Raw genomic sequence first — 26436 nt, forward strand, 5'->3', positions numbered from 1 at the left:
CCTATCATGCTGCAAGGTACACGGTCCCTGGGTGAGATTATAGTTCACTTTTCCAGGGCCATTTTCAAATTGTGTAACCCTATAGTCGTCCATTCTGAGCCTGCGGTGCAACCCCGGGAAACCGTAAATTATCGACATTATTGTCAGACGAAGTCGAAGTCTTCGTAAGTGTAATCGTCCAGAAATGGGGTCAATTCCGTCTCCGATCCACACTGCTATTTTTATATACTGTCGTGGCGTGTCCATCTCCCGCCTTGGAATGCCATCTCCGGAGTGGAAATTTCGAAGAATGTAGGACCTCGAGGCCAACCGAACCATAGATTAATTCGCTCATTCGGTGGCCCTCGCACTGGAACCGAATGGTAGACTACCACAGGAGGAGGAGGTAGAACTATAGAAGTAGAGAACAATTCTATTGGACTCTCGTCTGGAGCCTGACGGAAATTCAAATGTCCTATCGCCAAATGTCCACGAAACAGCTCATGATTTTCTCGCTCTCCAGTTCGTGCCAGCTGCCAAGCTCTGTCTCTCTCTCTCTCCGACAGCTTGACCGAGGACCCAACTCAGGAGAGTAACAGGAAATCCAATCAAAACATGAGGGGTCAAAACCACCCACGCAACGCTAGTCATACTATGAGGGGGTATTAAAAACGGACAAACGTTTCTCAACCGGAATTTAGAATGTCTCCAGTTCATCCGCAGCACCCTCACCCTCTTCAGCTGGGATCTCAAATCCTTCCTGTCCGACAGTTAGTCCTCCCGGTCCGTATTCGTTTGAACGGGATGGAAATCTTTCATACCTCTGTCGAGTACAGAATACCTTGAATGTGCTTCACCAACGAATCGTCATCCTTCTCCAACTCGGGGTCTGCCTCGATGGCACTTTGCAGCAAAAGCTCAATGTCTCGCAGCTTAGCAAAATAGAAATCCCGCTCCTTCTCCAACCCGGCAATAGCTTCCTTCTGAGTCGCAATCTCTTGCTGCAAGGCGGACACGTTAGGCCCACCTGCTGCAGCGACTCGTGGACGAGCTGCAGCAGTGGTAGGTGTAGCTCCCCGCCGCGTGGCTCCCGCCGATGCTGCGCCTGAGCGAGAACCACTAGCAGGAGCAGGGGGAGCACCCGAAGCCTTCCGACGAGCAACAGCATCGTAATCACCACCAGGGAAGTGCTGGTCCCAGTATCGCTTCGTCCACTGCAGGAATTCAAGGTTGTCTTGCATGCGGCATTTGGTAAGTTGTTGTACGGGTACCGGCTTGTCTACCTGGTGGCGAGCAAACACGTCTGTCGAAAGGCTGTGTTAATAGGGAGGATCTTTCCCCATCCAAACGAATCCACCCAGGAACGTACTTTGAAGAACCTTGAAATTTTGAAGGTAGGCGTACTCGGTATTGACGTTGAATTTCACACGGGACATGGGGACATCCACTAGAAAGCAGGAAGAAATTGTTAGTCCTATAACAAATTTACTAGGGGTAAGATGGCACACTCACTAAAGATTGAGTCAAAGACTTGACAGAGAGCCGCACTACACAAGATTATACGTCAGCCCATTCTAGCTATATTCGAAGATGCTGAGACCATATCCCACGCCGTTTTGGCTCCAATTTTGCAAGGAAGTCAAGTCCGTCGCCCGGGTAAGGAAGCAGGATTATCCATAACGGGGAAGTTGAACGTACCCCGTGCCGCACTGCTCAACCTTGGTAAGGTTCAGCTGCAACAGGTTGTTAAGCCATGCCAGAAGCTCTTGCCTATTCATCTCACAAGGATTAGTCGCTAACTTCCACACATAAGGGGCTTATTTCACAGATTGTTTTGAAAGGGGGCTTCCAACGAACCTAGATTCGCCCATGGTGGGGTATACGGTCCTGGTTTTGAGTTCGGTTGGGATAGCGGGAAGAGCTCCTGGGGGTACAATGAATTAAGGGAGTGTGAGAGGAAACAAAGAAGTCGTATAGATGGGCGTTTCCGCAGGTACGTGAGAGTTTGGTCTTGGTTTGAAAATTGAGGCAAAGTAATCGTTGAGAGGATTGTTTTGTTGCTGTCGACAAAACCCACGGGACCGCCATGACGCTAAGGGGGATCTTGGCCAATCACAAGGCCCCCTGCCCCTTTCCGTGAGAATGTATCGATTCCTCAGGCAAGGATTTGATGGATACCTGCCCAAGTGGGCAGTTATTGATCGACGCGGCGCCCGGTAGCACAGCGATCACGACGAGTATACCCTGTATCGCAGGGCGATGTCTACCATCGCAAGGCAATAATCATAACTACTGTGAATGTTTTCTGGCAGGAAGACTGAAGTGAGAAAGCAAAGTAAACATCTTTTTAAGTTCAACGCTCTATCGCTAGCCAATGTGTATCCCAAAATATTATATCCAAAAAGGCGCAAAGAAAAAGCGCAAACAGCACAAGGCAAGATTCCACATGAAGAGAAGAAGACCCCGAGTGAGTACCCGTATAAACTCCCTGAAACCAAAACTTTTCCTGTGATGGAACAGATAAAAGCAAATATCCGTCTATTCCTCTAGCAACTCAATGCCATCTAGTCCATAACCAAAGTCCATGATGACAGCTCGAGAATCCTGGCTCGTGGCCAGGATGCGTCGATAGTCTGACTTCACACTCAACATCCAACTGGTGGTCCAGCCGGGTAGGTCAATTGATAACTCCCCGGTCTGCGCATCAAAGACCTTAACACTCATATCGTAACTTCCACTGACAATCCGCTGCCCCGCACTGTCCAGATGTAGAGACCGGACCAGCCCTTCGTGGCCCTTTAGCTCATTGACCATGTCACCGGTGTTTGCATCAAACTGATATATAACTTGATCGTTACCGCCAGTGAGGATAGTCCTGGCATCTTCACTAAACTCAACGCACGCAAGTCCGCGATCTTTACTGTGAAATTCCTTGACACAGTGACCAGAAGTGATGTTCCACAGTTTGGCCACGCCATCTCCGCTCGCAGAGACAATCAAGTCACCACGTAGCTGAACTGCGTTGACAGGGCCCCTGTGGCCGACAAGCCTTTGAAGGAGAGCTCCAGTATGCCGATCCCAGACACAGATGGTGGTATCCTTCGAGCAAGAAACAATGTAACGGTCATCAAAGCACACATCTAGCACACCTGCGCGGTGGCCTTCCAGGCGACGAATAGGCTGATAATCATTCTGGATATCCCAAACAATGCAGGTATAGTCAGATGACCCCGTGACCATGATCTCCTCATCGAATTGAAGGCAAAGAATGGATGCACTATGGTATTCTGAAGCTTGTTCAACCGGTGTGGTAATCCCAGCGGAAAGCGTCGGCGGGGGGCAAATTGTAAGAAAAGGGGGCTTTCCAGATGACTGCTGAGACATGTTATTGACAGGCCCAATACCGGCGATATCTCCCGGAGGAGGTCCGATAATCTTGCGGCATGGCCAAGGATAATGGGCATCCCACACTCTGATGGTTCGATCACGAGATCCAGTAATGATTTTGTCCCTGTAGGCGGTTAGTTGGTGATAATGATTTGCTTGCTGAATGACATACTCATCAAACTGTGCACAATACACGCTGTCTTTATGTCCGTGGAGATAAATTGCAGCAGCCTTGCCTTCCTTCCACCGCTGCTCCAGCGCGCGGCGGACAAGGAACATTCTCTTCCAGTCTTGGTCTGGGAGAGATTTTCCTAAGCCAGCAGATCGTTTTTTCTTCGAGGTGCCGACAGGGCGACTATGTCCATAGGTGTGACGGAACACATGTCTCCAAATATGCCGGGAGGATGCCTGCTCACTCCAAGCGCGAGAGACCGATTCGCATTGCATGAGAGACTGGGGATCAAGATAAGTAAAGATGTGTGACATGACCTCTGGTGGTAGATGAGTCACCGGATCCAAGCGCAGAAAGGCGAGATCCGTGTCGGAGAGTTCGGAGCGGTCACGCAGGTCGATACCAATACCGCTCTCCGAATCTCTCGTCAGACCCGTGTCGGAGTACTTCGCACCATCTCTCTCGGCCCTGAACAGCTCATTCTGGGCCGCAGCGGCCGCCCGAGCAGCTGCACCTGCATAGAAATCATCCGGAAGAACGGGCGGCTCCGAGCCATTGCCTGGAATCGGAGCACGCATAGGCGTACTTGGTGTGTAGAAGCCGTGCAGCGCCGATACGCTGTGATGAGACAATCGGCGATCGATACTGGTACCCTTGCACCATGAATGCCTATTTCTAGGCGCGAATTCCGGTTCATGGTTCAAGTCGCCCAGGTCATCTTGATGGTGGTGAGCCGAATGCCTGGAAGACTTATTCCGGATCGTGACCGACAAGCGGCGGCCGAGCGCGCGCAAGCCATCAACAGGATGGCGTAAGCTGGAGAAGCTTTTGGCTTCTCGGCGCTTAGGAACAGGTTCAGGGAAATGATTCATTTCCTCCAACACCTGTCCTTCATCATTGGCAGCATCGACAGCTGACCCTCCACTCCATACGTCGTTTTCGAAACGGGTTGTCTGATGGGTCGATGTGGTAGCCGTCCGAGGTCGAGGTCTGAAGGAGAGGGAAGGACGTCGCCGGGAGGGAAGTGTCGCAGCCTCACGTGGGGACATGGTGTCGCGAATCGAATATAGAGAGATAATGCAGGATGATCGGAGATTCCGCAGATCGACTATATACTGATACAAGAGGGCCCCTTTCACCAACCCTGAGACACAATTCCAGGGAACAGCAAGGAACAAATGTGAGAGTGTGGAAGAAGTATGCAGCGAAGTGTCCGTCGGTTCTTGAGCAGGTATCTTGTAACAGACAAATTATGGGGAGGCTTGAATGATGTAGGCAAGGGCAACAAAAAAAAAAAAAATAAAGGGTCCGCTTAAACAAGTAACTCCTGATAAGAAACACCGACCACCCAGAACAGATAAAGAATGAGAGAAAGGATGTCTACCACAAAAAGAAAGGACCGGACAGGGGGGTGAGAATCTAATACAAATCAATCTAAGGAATCCGAACACAAAGAGAGAGAAAAAAATAAAAAAAAAAAGAGGGAAAGCTGACAAGAGGGGGAAAAAGAACTTAACATCAGGAGAGGGAGAAAAAGGGAGAAAAGCTACTTATCAGCAGGGCGGTGAGAGACCCCCAAAAGAAAAGAATTTGCCCCCCCAGTCCGATAGGCTCCGGTGAGTGGTCGCGCCGGAAGGCAAAATTGATTGGGCGTCATTGGAGGCGAACAAAAATCAATTCGTCCAAAGAAGAGAAGAAGAAGAAAAAGTTAATCAATGTCAATGTACTCCGTACCACACAAAGCCTTTGGACTGTTTCTGCCCCTGAATTTACGCACTGGTGGCGTGGGAGCTTTAATGAGGAAATGAAAAAAAAAAAAATATTCCAGCAAAAAGTTTCCTTCCCAAAAGGAATTTATTTCTTTTTTTTATTTATGTTTTTTATTTTGTTGACCCTCCAAACAGATCAAAGTCAAAATCAAAGTCAAATAGCAATGCCTTGCTTAACCAACAAAAAAAAGAAGAGTTACTATTTCGGGGCACCAACTCATTCCGACAAGTCAGCCCAACTGACCCTTCTTGGGAACAAATGCATTATGGTATTATCTGAGTGCATTCATCGTCGTAGTATGTAAGCAAGGTATCAATTGAGTTGACAACACAAACAGAACAACTTCCTGTCTATGATTGATTCTATGGAAACATTCAACGCTGGATAGACTATACAATAGGACTCCGTTTAAAGAATACGTTGAAGATCGGCTCCATCGTGAATCTAGGCCGGTGCAAGAAATCTGCCTCCCGCCCCCGTGGGGTTTCGCAAATCTCACGATGATCCACCCGTGTCGGTCTTGGGCACCTGCGCTTTGTCCGTGTGTGCTGTCGCTGTCAACCGATCATCGGAATCTTTCGTTGTCCCCCGAGAATTCAGGCGGGAAGGCGTAAGCAACCCTAATCTTGATAAATTCTCCTTCCCCTTTAATACGGGTTCAAATGTATTTTTAGTTATAACCCTATTTCACATGCAAATACCTCGAGAGGTGTATACGTATATATATATATATATATTTTTTTATTGCTTTGTTAAATTGGTCTATGGAAGGATGTGCGATCCAGGCGAACACACTCATACTTCTGAATGTATGATTCAGAACTGGAATGGCCTTGACCGCATTTATATAGTACACCGCTGTTACAGTCTACGAGGGTTGCTCTTCGAGAGTGGTTTTTAGAAGGATAATAGCGCAAAATAAAGAAAATAGCGAGTAGAAAACGAACTAAACCAAAGTGAAAATATAAGTCAAATAAAACATATCAATTTTCCCTTATAACTAAGAAAGGACCTAAGGAGAACAGGGTATGGTTGAGGACGGAAGTAGGGACCTTGAGGATTGATTATAATTACTTCTACCCCCACCTCCAGTTTATACACAGACGAGTGTTCCCCCCTCATCCTCCTCTACTTTCGCTTTAGAAAAAGTCATCATTTTTGGTATTCTTCCCTATCATACTTTACAACCTTTGTCTCGGCTCAACCAAACACCTTGTCGTACCCGGTCATGGTAAATCGATAATGAACATCTCCCTTCTTCATTCGAACCATGGCTTCCTTGAGTCCCTCCTCACCGATCTGCAGTTCCTCGACCCATCCCCGTAGACCCTTATCTGCTGCCAATTTGAGCATATCCAGCATTTCCCGCCGACTACCCAGGTGGCTAGCTCCAATCAAGACTCCGTTCGCGATCAGGTTCTGTGCCTTGATGACCTGACCTTCTTCCTCGGGAAGTCCGACGCTGATCCAGCGACCATGGACGTCCATGAGGGACAAATATTTGGCCAGATCAAAGCCCTTGGAAGAGCTGGCGCAGTTGATGATCAGATCAAACGAGCACAGGTGATCCTTCTCCCAACCTTCCTCCGCCGTAGCAATGTATCCATCCGCTCCCAACTTTCGTGCATCCACCTCCTTAGCGCGAGACCGGGAAATTGCCCAGGTTTCCGCTCCAAGGGCTTTGGCAAACATGATTCCAAAGTGACCAATTCCACCCAACCCCACAATTCCCACCTTCTTGCCAGGTCCGGCGCCGTTACGGACCAGCGGTGAATATGCAGTCAGACCGGCACATAGCATGGGGGCGACAAGGTTGGTTTCGAGTTGTTCGGGGATAGGGAATACCCAGTGTTCGTGAGTGCGCACATGCGATGAGTACCCACCTTGGCTGACGATGCCAGTCTCCGGCCACTCAGAGCCGTAGGTATCCATCATGAGGACGGGGCAGTAGGTCTCGTTGTCGTTCTTGCATTGTTTGCACTCGCCGCAGGAGTATGACTGGGCGCCAACACCGACGCGTTGGCCTTCTTGGATCAATGTGACTTTTGGTCCGACGCGAATCGCTCTGCCGATGATTTCTACCGGAGGTAATCTCGTTAATAGGCTCCATGATTCTGAAAAGCTGAGAAGGATGACACTTACCATGACCAACGCAAAGAGGGAATTTCTGATCTCCCCAACCACCTAATGTATATCACACTATGTCAGCTACTGCTAGAGTCGTCAAAGGGAATACTGAGCATTGACGGAGAGCGTACCGCTGATAGTGTGCAGATCACTCCCGCAGACACCACAAGCCTCGATCTTAATGTCAACGTCTACGGATTTGTTAGTGATATCCTTTCATATGTGTTAGAAACGACCCCAACATACCATAGTCGCCAAACGGCTTCAACTTGAACTGCACGCGACGGTATCATTAGTCTTCTAGCGACAAAAGCGAGGAGAGGAAGAGTCTGGACGTACGAATCGTTTATTGAAGTTGGTATAAGTCACAGGGCTATCGACCTGGAAACCCTCAGCTTCCTCGGGATAAGGCATGTTGTCGAATAATACAGATAATGGTGGGGGGAAAACAACGGACGATGTATGGACGGGGGAAGTTGGAGTGGGAATAGTGAAGGGAAGATGAAAAGAAAAACGCCTTCCACCAGGGCGAGGCCGACCTTTATAATTTGATCGCCACGCCAACAAACTAACAGGGCTGCGGAGCCATCCATTTACTGCCCGTGTTTGCAGTCATGGTGGGTATTCTCTCCTCCGAGCAGTTGGAAGGACTGGGCACTCGGTGACTCCGTGAATCTGATTGCATTCCCAGTTTCAATCTCATTCCCTACAACAGATTAAGCGCCTAATATGCGACTACCGTACAATTGATACTTGCGGGGTTGAAGCGAGGAATCCTATACAGCTTCGTATACGTCGAGCGACCCCGCGCCATAAAGCTCGCTCCAGGCAGCCCAATGTCTATGAATAATTGATCTCTCAGACTGCAATATACTATACGCTACATTCTATTGTACACAGGAAGTGAACTATTCTTGAGAACATGGAACATGGTATGCCGATTTCCTTACTCCTAGAGGTGACTTTCTGTTTTCCCTTTCCTCTTTTTTTTTTACCCCTCATCGGTGTTATCAAGTTCAACTGACACCCTTACCAAGAACACCCACAAGATCCAACTGTAGTGTCACCTCAGCCCGCTAAAGTTTGTCCACCAGTGAGAGGTCAAATCGATGAAAATTGGCGTGGGGGCACTTCGGTTTCCCAAGACAGAAGGTTCGGCAATCTGTCCGAAATCCGTTCGGTACGTACTCTCCCGATTCAGGAACCGTCACGAAGCGCATTGTATACTCCATGACTGCTTTACTGGGCCAGCCGTAGACCTTTACAGGGTTTTGTAGCATTGATAGTTCGTGATGTGGGTCTTATAGCCACAATCGAGTATTTTACTAGGCGAATCTTCTAAGAAACAGACGTGGGGGTTTTTTTTTTATAAAAAAAAAAAAAATAATAGAAAGGTAGGTACAGGAGAGGGTATTTATGCAATATCAGGCAACGACCGCTCCACCTCCATAGCTTCTTTGATTTTATCAGCTACCTCTTGCGTCTTAGCCTCGCTCAGCCGTCCCAAGGGCCGGCGAGGATAGCCTCCGTAGCCATAATACGACTGAATGGCACCCTTGGTACCTGGGATGGCAGTCTTAGTGAGTACCCAATCGGCAGAACTCAGAAGCTGTTGGGCTTCCATAGCCTCTGTAAAGCGACCAGCGCTCCAAAGGTTGAAAATCTGTACACACAAACGGGGAAGCACATTGGCACCACCGGCCAGAATAGCGGAACCACCAGAGGCCAAGGTCTGCAGAGTAAAGTCTGCAATGCCACCAAAGGCCACATAAGGATGGTTCTCGACTTTCTTGGTCGAGATGTTCTTGTGCTTGGGAGCCAGAGGCGATTCAGGGGCGATGGCATTGAGGGCGGTAGCGACACGGGTCAATTTGCCTGTGTTGGCGCAGGTGAACTTAGTACCCACGATGTTAGGGTGTTGCGAGATGCGGATGATCAGGTCCGAGTCCATGTCGATCCCGGACACAGCACCGGGGTAGTTATAAAGGATCAACGGCAGAGGGGAGCCATCTGCCACTGCAGTGAAGTACTCATATAGGGTCTCGTCGTTGCCAACAGCGTAGCGGTAGTAGCTTGGGGGCACGATGAGAGCATATTCCGCACCGGCTTCAGCGGATTCTTTGCATAGGTCAATTGTGCCACGGATGCTCTGCTCGCTGGCTCCAGTGATGACAGGTACGTTGGAGAAGCCAGCCTCCACAAGCGCAGATCGTGTCTCTCGAATGACGGTCTTGCGCTCCTCGCGGGTTAGGTGAACTGCTTCTCCGTTGGAGCCCATAGTGACCAGACCGACCAGGCCGGCCTTGGCAAGACGGACAGCATGACGACGGATGGTAGGAGTGTCAAGCTCTTCAGTGTCAGGGTTGAAAAAGGTCATGGTAGGAGCGTAAGCTCCGGGGCGGAGGGGAGTACGGGACGCCATCTTGATGCTATCTGTCTGCCAGATATTAGTACTGAATGGTGCAATGGTATACATAGAGCGGAGTATAAGAAACAACTATAGAGCATCTATGAATATTGAGTGCATACCTGATAAATTCTGTATCTGCGCTTCTTGCGAATTCAAGTCACAGCTAACCAATTGGAGCAGAATAAAACCAAGACCAAGTCTGAGTGATCGGGACTCTAGTGATAGCTATATACCAACGCCATCCCCAGGCACCAGGTAATTGTTCCTGTGTTTACCCCGCGAATGCAGCACATGATTCTGGATCATTTGCCCATCCCACTCCCCCACTGCCCCACTTTCCTAATCCACTTCGAGGGCCCACTGCAGCTTCGGCTTTTTGACCGGCGAGATATTTATCCACCAATGATGGCTACCCTGACTGGTCGTGGAGTTACACCCAATCGGATTTTACAATCAGCTCGGGGAATCAAAGGCCGAATAGGTAAACCGTTATGGGCATCACAGCGCAACCGATAACTAAACATGGCAGACTGTGTTAACGATTATAAATTCCAAGAAAGCCTCAATGCGGTCACCAGGTCCAAGCAAATATGATGCCAATGGAGGGAGAAATTATCCTCTAACTCTGTTTGCTAACATAAAAGCAAGAACATATTGACAAGATCCTCGTATAATAATAAATGCACAAATCAAGTGCCGCATCGGCTAATGACGTTCCCCAAACAGGCAATCTGGTGGGATGGAGATTCTTCCGTCATCTGCCCGCCTGAGGGAATTACAAAACTCGTGGATGCGCAGTCAAAATGACTAGGACATTGTCTTCTATTTCTTTTTCCTGTTTTCTCAGTTTCACTCCCTCTCCCACCTCTCTACCCCGCCACCCGTGAGGTTACAAGACTGTAGTTCTCCCCAAACAGGCAACAATCGAACGTCGCAAGTGCAAAATGGCTCCTCCTAGTGTATTGATGGTAAGTCGCATCCATTGGCCTGTAATCACCTATACTACAGAATTGAACGGCTGACCATGGTCATTCTCAGGTGGGTACGGGCGAGTACACCACAGGCTATGTCGGTGGCACCGCTTCAACATCCGACAAAAAGGTCGGCGTAGTAGGCCTGACCCTCTTCGACCTGCGCCGACGAGGCAAAGTCGGCAACCTGAGCATGGTAGGAGTGTCTGGACGCAAATTCCCCGGAATCCGTAAGTTACCCCAAACAAACATGCTATACATCGCATCCTCACAAGACCCAAAAAAGGCTCCCACCTCCAAAAGAACATCTCCGAAGTCTACAACGGCCTCGATGTCTCCTTCACCTCCTACCCAGCGGACGATCAAACCGACCCAGACGCCTACAAGGCCGCCATCGATGCCCTCGAGCCCGGCTCAGCAATCACAATCTTCACCCCCGACCCAACTCATTTCCCCATCGCCCTCTATGCCATCCAGCGCAAGATCCACGTCTTGATCACCAAGCCCGCAACCCAGCTCCTCTCCGACCACCTTACGCTCCTTGAAGAAGCCCGCAAGCACAGTGTCTTCGTCTTCATCGAGCACCACAAGCGCTTCGACCCGGCATACTCCGATGCGCGCGCGAAGGCCCGCAACCTGGGGGACTTCAACTACTTCTACAGCTACATGAGCCAGCCCAAGAGCCAGCTGGAGACGTTCAAGGCCTGGGCCGGCAAGGACAGCGATATCTCGTACTATTTGAACTCGCACCATATCGATATCAACGAGAGCATGGTGCCTGAGTATGCGCCGGTGAAGGTCACGGCCTCGGCGTCCAAGGGTACGGCGCTGGATTTGGGCTGTGTAAATGAGACAGAGGATACGATTACGCTGTTGGTGGAGTGGAGGAAGAAGAGTGATCCGTCGCGGGTTGCGACGGGCGTTTATACTGCTTCGTGGACGGCGCCGCAGAGGGCGGGTGTGCATTCGAACCAATATTTCCATTGTATGTTTTTGGCCTTTTGTCTTTTCTCTTCTTCTCTTTGCTGTGCAGTCGAGCTGGATTGTGCTGACTGGGTCTATAGATATGGGCTCTAAGGGTGAGGTCCGCATTAACCAGGCCAAGCGTGGCTACGATGTCACCGAGGATGAGCAGGGTTTGATCTGGGTGAACCCGTGAGTATTCCATGCCCGTCTCCAGATTGCCGAGGGCATGCCATCGCTAACAACGGGGAATTGGTGTAGATTCTATATGCGCTACGCACCAGACGAGGACGGCAACTTCAGCGGCCAAACTGGCTACGGCTACATTAGCTTCGAGAAGTTCATTGACGCCGTCACAGCAGTCAATGAGGGTCGGGTTACTCTGGATCAGCTCGATGCCAGACCTCTTCCGACACTCAAGAACACAATTGCGACAACGGCTATTCTGCATGCGGGACGGATCTCGCTGGACGAGAGGCGGCCCGTCGAGATCGTGAACGAGGGCGACAAGTGGGAGCTGAAGTGATCTGATCTCTTGAGCCATGATTTTGTATGTGATAAAATGTATCCATGAAAGTTAATGAAGGTTAAATATTCTTCGTACTGGAAGATCTGTCTGTAGACATAGAAAGAAAAAGCGAATGATTGTAACAGTTCAGGAGGTATTATCTCTGGAGAAGCGCAAGTGTAACAGGACAAATGCAAATTGGCATCCGTAGATGAGAGCAACACAATAAGTGAAAACACCCAACCTCAACTAATGCGTTAGAATGAAGAAAGCCAACTCCAAACTCCGCCGTCCGCCACTTCGCCATGCTGCGAAACTATCAATCAATATTAATCAGTACAACGCACAAATTTCCCAAATAACGCTCCGATGTCGTGGTCTCATGAACTCAAGAGGAGTAGGTGGTAGATCGCGTGCTATCTTCTCAGAAATATACCATGATAATGGAATAAGCTACCGACGAAGGCCGATCTTGACTATTCCATCGGTCCCCTTGTTGAACCTCACGCGACACTCCGGACAGTACCATTTAGCAGTTCGACTGGGAACTTCAGAGAGTCCGACGCAGTCAAGGTGGAACCATTCCCTGTCACACTACAAATATTAGTTAGTTTCCGGTAATTGGAAGTCATAGGGCAGGTCACGTACGTCAGTGTTCTCACAACAGATCATTGTACCGAAGCTTACGTCCCCACAAAGGCAATAGCGAGGCTCATTAGGGTCGATTTCCTCTAGTACACCGTCTTCATCAATGCGGATGTCACCGTCCTTCGGACCGTTCTCGCGAAACCGTTTTTTCCCGGGTTTAGCTTTGCGGCGGCCGTAGCTCACTGCTGCACCACCGTCTTGTCCTGATGATACGGGGCCTGGAGCGGGCCGCCTCCTGCGACGAGGTGCACTCAAGCTAGCTGCTCGAGAAACATCTGGAACTGGGGTCTTGCGTGCAGGGGTAGCGCTCTTTCGCCGAAGCTCTCTTCCTGCCGTGATGAGCCCGATAGAAGGAGCCGGTTCGGCCGATGCAGCAGCGGAGCGACGCCTGGAAGGGGGTCGGGTTACGGGGGGCGTTGTAGAAGTACCCTCCAAGGTAGGTGGAGCGACCACAGCTCCAGATGGTGGAACAGAACGCTTAGATGCAACGGGAGACGCTGGTGGAGGGGTGGGCTTCGTTTGCGTCACTTCAGCAACGGCCGTGGGTACGTTAGCTGACGGAGTGGTAGTTGAAGCACTTGGGACACTGACACTCGATTCCATCGGTGTGTCGCTTGTCTTGCGGCGTTTCGACGGACTTCGCACCGCAGGACGTGTTTCGGCACCTACCAAAGAGGTGGTAGTAGCATCCATGACCGGACTTTCATCGATTTTCCTTTTCTTCGCAGCTCTGCTTAGTTTGCCAGCCTGGGCCTGATCGCTGTGGGGGACCGAAGCCTTAACGGGAGAAGCAGCCGATCCCTGGCGTTTGGCAGCCAACTCTGCCTCGGCCGCAGCGGCAGCCGCTTGCTCCCGCGCTTGATTTTCACGTTTGAGTTTCTTCGCCTCGTTCAGTTTCATACCCCGATTGCTCAACTTTGTCTCGAATGTACCCTCCGTATCTTTGGTTGCTTCACTCCGTTTGGTTAATTTTCCTGGGATATAGTTGTTCATGATATCATCACAGTCGATGAACTCGGACCCGTTAGCCTCCGCTTGTGCTTTCGCAGCTCTATAAGCCTCCCATCCCCGGCCTCGAAGGGCTAGCTCGCGGTGTATCATCACCTCACTCGGCTGCCACACGGCGTTTTTCTTCATCTTCTTACGCAGCTTGGTCATCTCCCACTCTGTCAGACGTAACCACGGCATGTCCTCGCTGCCCGGCTTTGCGTCTTCAGGAGGAGGTTTGAGCATTGCCAGGGCATTACTCGTTGATATATTTGCTACACCGCTATGTGTATGGGTGCCAAGCGACGTCCGTGATCGCCGGCCTTGTTTCTCTTTCCGGCCTTGAGGGACTGCCGGATTAGCAGGCGACTCTGACGGTACAGCCTTGGGCTCCTCCACATCCGAATGCTCGGTGCTGGCAATCGGTGAGTCGGGGTGTAGACCGGCAAGGTGCTCCGCTGAGAGGACTGACCGTCGCGTTCTTGATTTAAGAGTTGATGCAGATTTCGTGTTGTCATGGCTATCCAAGCGTAGCGTGATGCGCGTTGTGGCTACCACATCGTCACCTTTCTTCGTTGGTCGACCACGCTTGGTGACGGGAACAGTCTGCGGCGCAGTGGGTTCGGCGGGCGGTGGCTTTGGAAGTGCCTCGAGCTTCTGCTTGATACAGTCTAAGCGATTGAAGTGGCGATCGACAACATCGTATAAACGACAGGCCTCCGCGTAAGCGGACTCGCGAGCATTGATTGCGCGGTCGAGTTGGGAGGAGATATCTTTGCGCAAATTGCGCGCATCAGGACGTCCATCTGGAGGTAATTCGGGGAGTTGTCCATAGGTCTTGGTGAGCTCATGCACGCCCTGAGTGGCTTCCAGATAACGCTCGTCCAAGCCGCGGATGAGAGTAAGGGAACGGATGATATCAGCAGGGAGGTATTCGGTGTAATCGATGAAGTCGGTGACGGTAGCTTGGGCGTCAGGATCAAAAGGGCCATCCAGGATGACTCCACCAGCGTCGTCGTCGTCGTAGTCCGCCATCATGGGTAGTAGCAGAGGCGCGGAGGGAGAGGCTGGAGCGCGGCTGAAATGTTATTGTTTATGACGACACCATGTGTGACGGCGAGGCCATCGAGGAGAGTTCAATCCAAACGCATGGACTGTCTACGTGAGACAGACCGACCGGGTCCGGTTCTATAGTCCAGCACCGGTAATGAAAAGGGGGATGAGGTGATGAAGGGAAAGATGGAAGCAAGTAGTAGTGAGTAGACGGGAGTTCCCCATCCACTGCGATTGGTCCTGCGCCTTCGGCTGACTCCGACACGTGATCTATTCCTATTCCGGAATAGCTCGATATGGATCTATACAACTCAGGTGTATCTTTGTTGCTATACACTCGTAGAGTGAAGAAACACAGCAAAAGTAATGTTGATGTTGATAGTATTTTTCAGTCTTCAGAAGCTCCTGTAGTGACATCAACTGGGGAAGGACTCTATTGAATTCATTTCTTCACCACAGTTGACACAATGCAGTGGGGAATACATCCACACAGCCAGGAGACCAGAGGTGATGAATATACCATGCTTTTCTGTAAAATACCGATCTATCTATTTTGAACTATGCTCTCAAGTGAATTGCCAATCCTGGGGTCATGCAGTTGCCTGGTTTCTGGTTTGCTTTATAGACAAACGCACCCTCCTCTTCTCTGTTACACATTCCCATTGATTTCCTCCTTCATCTCATCTTCATTATTTGTTGAATCTGAGCTCTCCCAAACAGATTGGAAATTATGGATAGAACAGCACGTCTAAATTTATTGTTCAGCCAGGACGAGGCCTTGTTGAGACTCGATACTCAGCTTCGAACTGTGCCTGAGGTTCAGTCCAACCGGGACTCTAGTTCTACCAATGATAACGTCAATACTGGGAGGGAGCCCTCGAAACCTACCATTTCACAGCTGGCGCAGAGCATCGGACCCTCTAAACCAGATGCCGGCAATGAGCGACATGAGAACGCGCGAGGGGAGGTTTCCAAAAGCGTGACTCCAATCCCTGGATCTTCTACGCAGACAATTCCGGTCTATACCTCCTCTTCTCGAGAAGGCTCTGATGTGCCTCACGACGGGACTTTCTCTCCTTTGGTGACAATCTCAAGGTACGCCTACAAGTACATCAAAGGCCCGCTATCACAGAAACTGGCTAGCGAATTCTTCGATGGAGGCAAGTTCTGGAACCGATGTTGGAATCTGTGAGTGTTTAACTTGTTCCAATTGCAGTGCCCCTCTGACAATGCAGGTACTATATCAAGCTTCCACCTCTTACAGGCCCTCGTCATCTGCTTCTCGTGCCCACTGCCCAGGTCCGTGCCTTTTTCCAGGAGATTAATCGTGCCCTGCAGTGCAACTTTACTCTATCGGGTGAAGGACTGATTCTTTCCTTTCAAAAGGAAGGCTTTCCGCAGCCCGTATTCATAGGCAGAAGCATATGTCGGGAAACGAAAGACCGCCTCGAATCGCAAATTCCTGTCTCATCGGAGGCACCTCGTCCTTCATCTGGAATGGACGAGCAGTTCCTTGCCTTTGAACAAATGGTAGAGACCGCATGGGAAACAACCAGAAACAAAAAGAAGCCTTCTAAGGCCAAACAGCAACAACGCCTGCAGAATCAACGGCGCCTAGTTGAGGGCCTCCGACGAACACAGAGTTACCTGGGTCTACGCTCCAGTGAGGTAGACGACCTGATTGATGATGTGGCCTGGGAGGAAAAGAAAGCCCAGGACCCTATGCCTGAGACCCCCAAGCCGCTGCACATGGACAAGCCGGCACCGTTCCCTTTCTGGATGGAGCCTGTTTTCATTAGTATCGATGTGGAATCTAACGAGCATTATCATAAGCAGATAACGGAGGTGGGCATCTCCACTCTGGACACCTTGGATCTCGTCGGCATGTCTCCAGCCGAAGACGGGGCCCATTGGAGGGACAGAATCAAGTCGCGTCATTTGCGTGTGCAAGAATACGCTCACCATGTCAACCAACATTTTGTCGCAGGCTGTCCCGGGAACTTCGATTTTGGGACCAGTGAATGGGTCTCAGCCAATGATCTGGGAGCCACTGTACAGGACGCCTTCCAAGTCTCATCTTCGTCGTCTCCAACGCGTGCACCACGTCATCTGATCCTCGTTGGACATGCTATAAACAGCGACATCCAGTATCTCCGCCAGATAGGAGTACGGATGGAGCGCAAGCCGGAGGGAACTGCCGGGTTTATAGGGACGGTGGACACAGCGGAGTTCTTCCGTATCATTCGCGGCGAGCCGACCACGCGCAAATTGGCAGATATCCTCCAGGAATTCAATATGACCGGCTGGCATTTGCACAACGCGGGTAACGATGCGCGATACACCATGGAGGTGATGCTTTGCATGATGCTGGAACATAGCCGATGAGGGGAAGAATCACTGACAGGTCAGATTGACGATGCCAAAGCTGTAGTTTTTTTAAGGTTCGAAGAATGATTCGGGGTATGATCTTCAGGGGTAATGCAGTAGTCGACAGAGTCTGGATGTAATTGAATGCACGATGGACAACAGCTCAGGCAAGATTAAACTCTAATTCATGTTGTTTTATGTATCCACCGAGGTCTAGATCCCACTTCTTCGACTCAACCCAAGCTGTGAAGGCATACAGAGTATTGTGAAGTGGACCCATTAATACTCACCGGCTAACAATGCAGCTAAAGCGGATGCTCATCGACCTCCCTCCACAGCGTATAGATTCAAGCACACACATCCTATAATATCCAAGCCATATCATCAAAGTGAATTCTCATATAAAAAAAGTGGCCTCACACCCGAACCGAACGCCCCAAACACAAGCATCCAGGACACATCAACAAATCCCTCCCAAGGCAAATATTAAATGAGTATAAAAAAAAAAAAAAAAAAAAAAAAAAAAAAAAAAAAAAAAAAAAAAAAAAAAAAAAAAAAACCTGACGTAACCATATCCCCCAAACCCCTCATAAAACAACCCCACCAAACCAAACAACCTCCATAAATAAACCCACTCCAAACACATAAATCCCAACCTCACCACTCAACCACAACCATACCAAAAACCAACCCAAAACAAAAACAAAAACAAAAACAAAAACAAAAACAAAAACAAAAACAAAAACAAAAACAAAAACAAAAACAAAAACAAAAACAAAAACAAAAACAAAACCCACGCAAAATGCCCGAAGGACTAACCACGCACCTCAAAACCCACAACCCCTCCACCTACCACAGCGCCACGACGCACCCGTTCCTCCTCGCCGCAGGCAAGGGCCTCCTCCCCAAGACCACACTGTCCAAGTGGCTCTCACAAGACCGGCTCTACGCGCAATCCTACGTCCGCTTCATCGGGCTCCTTTTATCCAAATGCCAGCTTCCGCACGCGCCCTCCAACAACGCCGAGACAGCACTCGAGCGACGCATCGTCGCAGTCCTCATCGATGCGCTGGTGAATATTCAACGCGAGATTGGCTTCTTCGAGGACGTGGCTAGGGAGTATGGGCTGGATTTGGCGGTTGTGCCGGAGGGCGAGGAGACGTTTGGGCCCGGGACGATTACGCAGGCGTATATTGATTTGTTCATGTCGGCGGGGAGTCCTGCGGTGAGTTTGTTGGAGGGGTTGGTTGTTTTGTGGGCGACGGAGGTGTGTTATCTGGAGTCTTGGGAGGGGGCGAAGGGGGTTATGGCGGGTGGGAGTGGTGGGGAGAAGGATTTGGATGGCGGGGCGCTGAGGGAGAGATTCATTCCGAACTGGACAAGTGTGGAGTTTAGGGAGTTTGTGGAGGGGATTGCGGACGTGGTGGATGCTCTGGCGTCGAGGGTCCTGAATGAACCAGACGACGTGGTGCGACGGTGTGAACGGTGGTGGAGGCAGGTGAAGTGGCTGGAGGAGAGGTTTTGGCCGGATGTGCCTGATGTTGATCAGGCATGAGGTGGGGTTGGCACGCAGTGAAGGTCATGATATGATATGGTATAACTGATAACTAATAGATATAGGTACATTATCTCATTGCTCACGTCAAGTACATCACAAAAGCTGGAACCAGAGAACCTCCTGGTTAAATATCACGACACCATCCATCCATTCTGTTCACTCCGTTCTATGCGGGTCTGCTCTAGCAAATAATGTCGTAAGGGAAGCCATGTAATTCATACGGGGATATCAAAAGACAAGCAAAGGCAAAGGTAAATCAAACAATTAGGAGGTTGCAGCGCTGGTGCGAGCGGCGTTGCTCAACTGCCGATGGTACGATCCAATCGGTTGAAAGCCCCTTACCACCGAGTCAGTGATGAGTCCAGCAACGTATCATCATCTTGAGCAAAACTCACCTCGCAAGATCAAAACCACCTCCATCATCTTCATCTTCATCGTCTCCGAGGTCCCGGCCCGCCCCGTTCGTCGCTGACCGGACCGCCGAATCATGTTCACGCCGCGGGGGCAGCGATCGTCCAGTGCTTAAACCGTTGGCTGTACCTGGCTTACTAGGGCTGACCAAATTCGGAGGTGGCGGACTGCTGCTCGGAATGCTGCCCAGCCCATCCCCAGGGTCACCCTTGAGCGGGCTCATGTCGGGAACCGGGCGGGCGGGCGTACTACCAATATCGGCAAACTTCCAGAACTGTGCCGGCGAGCTCATGGGCATAAACTTGGATGGAATTTGCGCGGTGCTAGGCGGAGGCAGGCGTGGTTGCTGTCGTTGTGGTGCCGGTGTGATCATGGACGATGGGCCTTCGTCATAATAGGAGGACGATAAGATCGGCGGAGAAGCTACATTGTCAGACAGTCCATACCGGAGGCTTGTGCCATTGCTGCTATTCTTGATAGCCGAGCGCGCAGGCAATGGGGATGGCTCCTCGTAGTCTCGAACAGGCGGGCGGAGAGGATGATCGTGGGGGCCGTTCCGGCTTGCCCGTGAACCCCGTTCCGGCGTGTATGCCTCAACCGGAGCGACGGGGAAAGAGCTAAACCCGGGCGACGACACTGGAGGGGACTTCTTGCTGGAGAAAACCGCCTCCATACCATTGGCTCCACGCGTGGCTGGATCTCTGGTAGCGGGGGAGGACGGTGCCGACGACTGTGTCCCCTTGCGGAGCTGCTTCTTCCAATATTCCTCGCGGTATTCAGGGGCGATCTGCCACTTCATTCCTTTTCCTGGTTCATCGGTACGACGGGGCACTTTTTGGAAAGCCTTGTTCAGGGATAAGTTATGACGAATCGAATTCTGGTCATGGGTTAGGGCAACTGAGTCAACGATCACTATGTAAGACATCACGTACCTGCCATCCACTCTGCGAGTGACGATAGAATGCATATTTGTCCATGATCCAATTGTAGATGTTGTTGAGTGTAAGCTTTTCTTCTTCGCTAGAGAAGATTGCTTGCGCGATCAACGTGGCATAGCTGTAGGGAGGCTTCAGGTCCTTGGCCGAGTCCTTGCTGTAGTCAATCTCCTCCGTGCTCTCCATCATCATGCCTCGGTTATACAACGGGGACTGCTTGGCGGTCCGGGCGCCAACAGTGTCAGGGGACCGTGGCGGCGGCGTTACTTGGCGCTTGAGGAAGTGCGGTGCTGGCGCCAAAGACGGTTGACCGGTTGGAGGGCGAGTAGTCTCGGGGGCACCCGATGGCGCAGGGTGGGGATGGGCATGTTGCGAAGCGTCCCACGCGGCTACATCCTCCTCACCGTTGGCAAGACGCTGAGCGCGTTGGACGAAACCGGGATGAATGTTGGCTTTATCGCCGGGAGTAACGAACATCATCTGGGTGTTGGCAATTTCAATGATATCACCGCACGAAAGGATCGCATCAGTGCCGCGCTTCAGGATGGCATTGTTTAACCGGACGCCGTTACGACCATTCACACGAATATGCCAAGAGGCTGTCTCCTCGCCGTCGTAAAAGATCTCAGCATGCAGACGCGATACGAACTTGCTAGGTCCTAAATCCACATTCACCTCTGGCAGTGCCCGTGCAGCGATGGTCACGGGGCTTGACTGCTCATCTAGCTTCTGTTCACGATCCGGTTCGCGCCCAATGTTGACATGGAGAGTTTTGACATAGTACGTCCAGTTGCGGCCGGCGATCTTTGCATAGGCACGGATACTCTGCTTGTTCTCTGTCTTCGTATTAGAGTGATCGCGTATCACGCGCACTTCTTCGCGGGCGGCGTCGAGATACGATATCACCATATCCACAAGGTCCTGGTTCTCCGACAGTTCATGTTCCGGGGACGAGTGGTCCGCCTCGTCAGCGGATTCTCCAGTCTTGACGGGACGAGGATGAGGGGAGGTCCGTTCGACCTGCAAATAGGAAATTAGTCACCGAACAACATAGAGAGGCTATCCCAGTCAAGCAGTGCGACCACACACCTTGCGCTTTTTATTTGACGGCCGCGTAGGCGAGGAGTCCGGAGCTTCCGCATCTGACGTCTCTTGTAGTTGAATTTCCTTGCGCCGCGCGCGGCGCCTGTTCGATAGTGGCATATTTGATCAAACAGTGTTGTGAATTCTGGAAGAATTTTCTGGTGTCGGTTTTTTTTTTTTTTTTTTTTTTTTTTTTTTTTTTTTTTTTTTTTTTTTTTTTTTTTTTGGGTGTAGATAATGTCGTATCGCCAATATTGAATCAAGGATCGGTTGTACGTTCTGTGCGCGATTCACGGACCCATATAATTCACGAAATTCTGCGCCAAGCGAACAAACAAACCGATTGACGTAGGAAGAGGTTGTAAGAAGGCGAAGCGAGGACGGCAGACAGATGACCCAAAGAGGGCAAAAGAAAACCTTGAACCGGGTGTTCGAGAGGGTAAGAACCAAAGGATCGTTTGCCACCGCGCAAGACGCGATCTGGGCGTGGCTGGCTTATTATTATTCAGCCACGGGAATTTTTTTCTGAGGGCGGTTCTCGAGATCTGATGTGAGGACTGTCAAGGGTGACCTGGTTGAATTGGGATTCCAGGGAGTCGCACGGGTGGAGGAAGCGGGGGTGGAGCGACAAAGGGCTTGTTGTTGGGAGCGAAGATACGACTGTCTTGAAAGGAAAGTGGGAAAAGAAAGAAAAGAGAAGCGATGACGATAACGCGCGCCGGTGTTTGGGGCGTGACCGCTTCCGTGTGGGGAAGTGCAAGTCGGTTGCTGACGGATCGTCTTTATCAGTTTTTAGTTCTCTGGAAATGACAGTCCGTAGATCCAGACCCAAAACCACACACTCACTTTCTTTCTCTTTGTCTCGCAACAATGAATGGAGAAATGTTCAACAATTCTGCCCCAGTTGACTTCCTGGCTCACCCAACCTTTTAATATGGGAATATTTATAAAAAGAAACCCGGGATTCCCCAATCCTACCTCCGTGGACCTCGAATGGACTGGATGAGATCCCCGCTGCCGTAAACAGACAGTGGAGACCGACCCAGACTGAAGGAACAGAGGACAACAGGCCCTGAAAATAGAGAGGTTATGGGGAATAAAAGCGAGACAAAGACCCGGCAAATTCCCTGAAAATCCCACGAAGAAATCAAATGAATCCCCGGTTGCAGGAATTGTCGAGATCCTTTGCATGTTTCTCCCCCTTGAGCAGCATACTCCCTGGTCGACGACAAATTGAATCCTTCCTCCCTTACTCAATCACCCGAGTAGCCCTAACTAAGATTTCACTACTCATGCAGCCATTCCTGCGACAACCCCAACTATTCAATGAAGGGTTACGAGGAATTACTCCCAACAAGAAGTCGGCAATACGGAGTCCTCGGGAGTGCTGATCATGGGTCAACAAACAAAACCGAACGCTGCTTAATTCTTCCTCCACTCCTGTGTGATGCATCCAACCAAACCAGATTTTGGCCTGCAGGGAAAACACCGGATCGGGCAATCAGAAAGCATTCTCAAATTCCACTTTAACGGTACTCGTGATGGTCAAACCACCAATCCTGAACAGTGAATCCATGTTTCTGTTTGCGTCATTCCTCCCGTCTTCAGTTTAGCGTCTGCCCAGTGGAATGTCTTAAGTTTGATCTGCATGACCTCGAGACAAAAAACTGTTTTTGTTGATTGAATTTTTCTAGAAAGGCAAGGTAGCATCATAGATCCCTCCCCCTAAATATTTATTACCTTCTCACTCCCTATATGTCTATCTAAAACCAAAGGACATTATACCAGAACTAGGCCGTAACCAAATAAACAAACATGGTTTGGTTGCAAACGGTCGGATTTAGTTTTTCCCTGTTGATTTCATGCGTCTGGATTGCACCCGAAAGGCATTCTGTGCAGCCTGACCAATCATAGTCTAATTTTCCCTCATTCCTCACGTCTTAGCAGGTCTACGAAACTTAGAAAAATGCCCGGGTCTTTGGAGAGAAATATTGATACAGAAACTTTAAACGGAAAAAAAAGAAAAAAAGATAAATTGTACCCAAATCCTGTCCTTTGCATTCGAAACTCCCCACTATACAAGAACAGAAATCTTCGAACCAAACGTTCTTACAAACAACAAATACACGACCCGCAGTTACAAAAAATAGTAGGTATTCGGTAGTCAAGATCCACGATTCAGTGCAAAGTAAAACAAGAAGAAAGAAGACAAACTCCCACAACGGTTTCGTAACGAGCCGTAAAGAAAAGGATGCGCAAGAGTAGAGTAACGGATCATGGTAATGCAAACAGAACAGTTTGAAGAGTATCGCTTAATTAGGCATTTTAGAATCACCATCCTCGTCGACTCCCCGTAGTGTCGGGTACATCACCGTATCACCTCCCGCCTCAGGTTTCACCGGGGACTCCGATTTGGCAGGACGAGAAACAGGCTCGCTCTCCACGCCTTCCATGTGGCCATCATGTCCAGCCTCTGGTGTGCGCGACTCACGAGTCATGCCTGAGTCGCCGTCATATTCACCCCGTTCGAGGCGAGACGCGATGTAGTTGCGCAGGTATTCGATAAGGCGGACTTTTTCAACCCACTGCACATCTGATCGCTCAGCGACTTCAGTCGCGGCTTGGGCCGTCCGTAGCGTCTCTGCTTCGGTTGCGGAGCCCGAAAGAGCAGGGTCGATCAAACTAGCGGAGATGCGACCGGGTGATGAGGGTGCTTGACGCGGCTTAGCAGGTGGCGTCCGCTCTCCGTCATCCTTGTTATCATGAGAGAGATCCATTGGCTCAGGTAGATGACGCTCCTCAGGTCTTGCGCGTTGTAAGGTGCCACCGGTGTACCGACGACGATCATCATGGTCAAAAATACCGCCAAGGGTGGATGGAGGAGCTGCGCTCGATGTGGTCGGGTAGCCAGCGGTCATGCTGTCAGGCATGGTAGCCGATGGAAGGCGAGGGTACATGCTTGAGCCACCGTCATGATGAGGGGGGGATACCCGGTTTGTCGAGGGCAAAGAAATAGGCGACCGACCAGAGGTATACGACTGTGCACTCGAGGGCGGTGTGAGAGCGGGCGTTCCAGTAGGCGAATGGGCCGCAGGATTGGCCAAAATGGGGCCTGCAGAAGTGGTGGCCGTAGCATGGCTTGGAGGTAGCTGAGTGGGTGGCGAGTGGGTGGTGCGATAACTCATGCCGCCGTGAACGTAATGGGCACCCGGCTGAGCAACACCAGCAGCTGCCACATTGTCGTCATTCTCGTAGATAGTATCCTGCATCTGTTGCAAGAACTGATCGATGTTGATCAGGTCGTTCTTGGTGCGGATGTTACTCATGGGAGGAAGATGATACGCAGGAGCGGGAGGATGGCCACCAGGGCTGTAGCCTCCGCCACCTACTGCCACAGGCGCAGGCATGGGTTGATATTCAGGGAGTGGGCCGCCGCTGAGAATGGGGAGAGACAGGCTTTGTAAACCAAGTAGGCGTTGCCCAACCGCGGCGTAGGAGTTTGGATCGAACTGGCGACGCTTGAGGTCACCGAAGAACTCGTTCAGGGCATCATATCCACGTTTTTTCGACTCGTACGATGCGTGGCCGGCTTCATGTCCATGGTTTAGCGCATAGTAAACATTGCCGTAAGATGGGTTCGCCGGTTGAGGTGGATGATGAGATTGATAGTACTGAGGAGCTCCGTGAGCATAACCCTGGCTGGGGACGGGGTTCAGGGCGGGTTCGAAGTAATGCGTAGCTGTAGCATAGCCTAGAGCTCCATAAGGTCAGTTACGCAGCAGATACTGCTGGAGACATAGGGACACACCTTTTGCTGGGTTACCTCCAAACATTATATCTGGATTCCGGGAACCCGGTTCAGGTGACCGAACCAGTACTGAATCATCTGCATGTGTCTTGACATGTTTCTTCAGATCCTGAGGACGCTTGAAGGCCTTTCCACAGAAGTCACACTTGTGGGGTTTCAAGGGCACATGTACTCGGATATGAGAAGTGATATGATCGCGCTTGACGGTGGTAGTTCGGCAACTGCCCCATTGGCAGGTCAAGTTGAGGTTATTTGTGCTCTTGCGACCTACGTGACGTTCACAGACGTGTTCCTGGTAAAATGATTAGCTACGTTCAAAAAGCAAGCGCTCGAAGGGCTCCGATGTGATATGCTGAAGGGACAAGTGGCAGCAATGCCTGCTGTGTAGGGTGACAATGATCGCAGAAGATATGAGACCACGGTAAGCTTACATAGAGGGACTCGGGGGTAGGACACTTCTCGGAGCATCCTTGCCAAAGGCAAGACAACTCTTCGGTCGGGCGCGCAGCACCATTAACAGGGGGGGATGCTACAGCTGCAGTCGCTGCGGCAGCAGTTGCCGTCACCGAGGATGTCGTGGTAGCAGATACTTGAGGCGGCGACTGGGTTTGGGGTTGCTCCTGCACGGTCGACGCGGCAATAGGAGCAGCCGCAGTCGAAGGGGAGGTGGTGTCTTGGGGTTCCGACATTGCCAAGAAAATTTCTTGTCCTTTTCTTGGGAGCGGAAGTTGTCGTGAAAGGACTCAATACTAGACGAACCAAGAGAATTATCCCTCAGTAGACAACCAAAGATGTCCAGGCTAAGGGATCTTTGGCTAATAAGGAAGATCAGGGATGAGGAACGGTAAGACGCGATGAGTTGGCTTTGACAACAACTACCAATGCAACACGCGATTGTTACCGAATATAGAAACAGTTATGAAAACACAAGGTGATAGAAAGAAAAAGGGGGAGAGAAGGGAAAGACTGGGAAAAGACAGACAGGACAAGTCAGGGGGGGGAATATGGGGAGAGATAAGAAGAGAGGAAGTCTTGGAAGCAAGAGGGGGAGGCTTGGGTTCTTGTCCTGTGCGGACATCCGGAGCCGAGCCTTGCCCAGAAAAGACCGCTTGCACAGCCCGGCGGAGGACAGGGACAAGACGACAAGACCGGGCCAAGAATGATGCGGGGCTGTGGCGTTCCATACTTCCCGTATTGGTCTGGTACGATACCGCACGTGCACGCAAATTAGGCCACCACTTTTCTCCTTGTTCTATTCTTTCGGTCATCGCAAAGTAAGAAAAAAAAAAAAAAGAAAAG

At 50.6% G+C, this 26436-nt stretch overlaps 11 protein-coding genes across 11 annotated transcripts; 3 read left to right on the top strand and 8 right to left on the bottom strand.

Moving 5' to 3' along the window:
* Nucleotides 1–391: 391 nt before the first annotated feature.
* Nucleotides 392–2363, bottom strand: eb1 (microtubule-binding protein BIM1). The gene is made up of 5 exons (XM_032082624.1): nucleotides 1837–2363; nucleotides 1678–1749; nucleotides 1492–1526; nucleotides 1349–1426; nucleotides 392–1282 (listed from the first exon to the last, which is right to left on the bottom strand). The coding sequence occupies exons 1-5, from the start codon at nucleotides 1848–1850 to the stop codon at nucleotides 795–797; spliced, it is 687 nt and encodes a 228-aa protein (XP_031939060.1). The 5' UTR covers nucleotides 1851–2363; the 3' UTR covers nucleotides 392–794.
* Nucleotides 2303–4842, bottom strand: BDV37DRAFT_254368 (F-box/WD repeat-containing protein). The gene is made up of 2 exons (XM_032082625.1): nucleotides 3539–4842; nucleotides 2303–3490 (listed from the first exon to the last, which is right to left on the bottom strand). The coding sequence occupies exons 1-2, from the start codon at nucleotides 4585–4587 to the stop codon at nucleotides 2518–2520; spliced, it is 2022 nt and encodes a 673-aa protein (XP_031939061.1). The 5' UTR covers nucleotides 4588–4842; the 3' UTR covers nucleotides 2303–2517.
* A 1666-nt stretch (nucleotides 4843–6508) lies between these two features.
* On the bottom strand, nucleotides 6509–7900 carry BDV37DRAFT_296069 (NAD(P)-dependent alcohol dehydrogenase; the record flags this gene model as incomplete). The annotated part of the gene is made up of 5 exons (XM_032090036.1): nucleotides 7775–7900; nucleotides 7682–7709; nucleotides 7567–7626; nucleotides 7451–7492; nucleotides 6509–7386 (listed from the first exon to the last, which is right to left on the bottom strand). Exons 1-5 carry the CDS (start codon nucleotides 7847–7849, stop codon nucleotides 6509–6511), a joined length of 1083 nt encoding a protein of 360 aa, XP_031939062.1. The 5' UTR covers nucleotides 7850–7900.
* A 938-nt stretch (nucleotides 7901–8838) lies between these two features.
* On the bottom strand, nucleotides 8839–9994 carry BDV37DRAFT_254370 (dihydrodipicolinate synthase family protein). Its single transcript, XM_032082626.1, has 2 exons — nucleotides 9965–9994; nucleotides 8839–9872 (listed from the first exon to the last, which is right to left on the bottom strand). The coding sequence occupies exon 2, from the start codon at nucleotides 9855–9857 to the stop codon at nucleotides 8850–8852; it is 1008 nt and encodes a 335-aa protein (XP_031939063.1). The 5' UTR covers nucleotides 9858–9872; nucleotides 9965–9994; the 3' UTR covers nucleotides 8839–8849.
* Nucleotides 9995–10613: 619 nt separating this feature from the next.
* Nucleotides 10614–12316, top strand: BDV37DRAFT_254371 (Gfo/Idh/MocA family protein). The gene is made up of 5 exons (XM_032082627.1): nucleotides 10614–10813; nucleotides 10884–11046; nucleotides 11103–11801; nucleotides 11881–11971; nucleotides 12041–12316. Exons 1-5 carry the CDS (start codon nucleotides 10790–10792, stop codon nucleotides 12303–12305), a joined length of 1242 nt encoding a protein of 413 aa, XP_031939064.1. The 5' UTR covers nucleotides 10614–10789; the 3' UTR covers nucleotides 12306–12316.
* Nucleotides 12317–12325: 9 nt separating this feature from the next.
* On the bottom strand, nucleotides 12326–15228 carry BDV37DRAFT_254372 (putative PHD finger domain protein). The gene is made up of 2 exons (XM_032082628.1): nucleotides 12936–15228; nucleotides 12326–12881 (listed from the first exon to the last, which is right to left on the bottom strand). Exons 1-2 carry the CDS (start codon nucleotides 14958–14960, stop codon nucleotides 12741–12743), a joined length of 2166 nt encoding a protein of 721 aa, XP_031939065.1. The 5' UTR covers nucleotides 14961–15228; the 3' UTR covers nucleotides 12326–12740.
* Nucleotides 15229–15551: 323 nt separating this feature from the next.
* Nucleotides 15552–17655, top strand: BDV37DRAFT_296073 (uncharacterized protein). The gene is made up of 2 exons (XM_032090037.1): nucleotides 15552–16163; nucleotides 16211–17655. The coding sequence occupies exons 1-2, from the start codon at nucleotides 15706–15708 to the stop codon at nucleotides 17358–17360; spliced, it is 1608 nt and encodes a 535-aa protein (XP_031939066.1). The 5' UTR covers nucleotides 15552–15705; the 3' UTR covers nucleotides 17361–17655.
* A 489-nt stretch (nucleotides 17656–18144) lies between these two features.
* Nucleotides 18145–18897, top strand: BDV37DRAFT_285447 (putative transcription regulator PAB1642; the record flags this gene model as incomplete). Its single annotated transcript, XM_032087727.1, has 1 exon — nucleotides 18145–18897. The coding sequence occupies one exon, from the start codon at nucleotides 18145–18147 to the stop codon at nucleotides 18895–18897; it is 753 nt and encodes a 250-aa protein (XP_031939067.1).
* A 44-nt stretch (nucleotides 18898–18941) lies between these two features.
* Nucleotides 18942–22157, bottom strand: BDV37DRAFT_254378 (putative forkhead transcription factor Fkh1/2). The gene is made up of 4 exons (XM_032082629.1): nucleotides 21336–22157; nucleotides 20244–21266; nucleotides 19296–20188; nucleotides 18942–19237 (listed from the first exon to the last, which is right to left on the bottom strand). Exons 1-4 carry the CDS (start codon nucleotides 21447–21449, stop codon nucleotides 19165–19167), a joined length of 2103 nt encoding a protein of 700 aa, XP_031939068.1. The 5' UTR covers nucleotides 21450–22157; the 3' UTR covers nucleotides 18942–19164.
* Nucleotides 22158–23168: 1011 nt separating this feature from the next.
* Nucleotides 23169–25826, bottom strand: pacC (putative C2H2 transcription factor PacC; the record flags this gene model as incomplete). The annotated part of the gene is made up of 3 exons (XM_032090038.1): nucleotides 23169–25080; nucleotides 25138–25429; nucleotides 25569–25826. The coding sequence occupies 3 exons, from the start codon at nucleotides 25824–25826 to the stop codon at nucleotides 23642–23644; spliced, it is 1989 nt and encodes a 662-aa protein (XP_031939069.1). The 3' UTR covers nucleotides 23169–23641.
* Nucleotides 25827–25919: 93 nt separating this feature from the next.
* Nucleotides 25920–26363, bottom strand: BDV37DRAFT_177063 (uncharacterized protein). The gene has a single exon (XM_032079420.1). It carries the CDS (start codon nucleotides 26319–26321, stop codon nucleotides 26013–26015), a length of 309 nt encoding a protein of 102 aa, XP_031939070.1. The 5' UTR covers nucleotides 26322–26363; the 3' UTR covers nucleotides 25920–26012.
* Between the last annotated feature and the right edge of the window lie 73 nt (nucleotides 26364–26436).

Source organism: Aspergillus pseudonomiae, assembly GCF_009193645.1.
Source record: "Aspergillus pseudonomiae strain CBS 119388 unplaced genomic scaffold BDV37scaffold_60, whole genome shotgun sequence".
Lineage (NCBI taxonomy): Eukaryota > Fungi > Ascomycota > Eurotiomycetes > Eurotiales > Aspergillaceae > Aspergillus > Aspergillus pseudonomiae.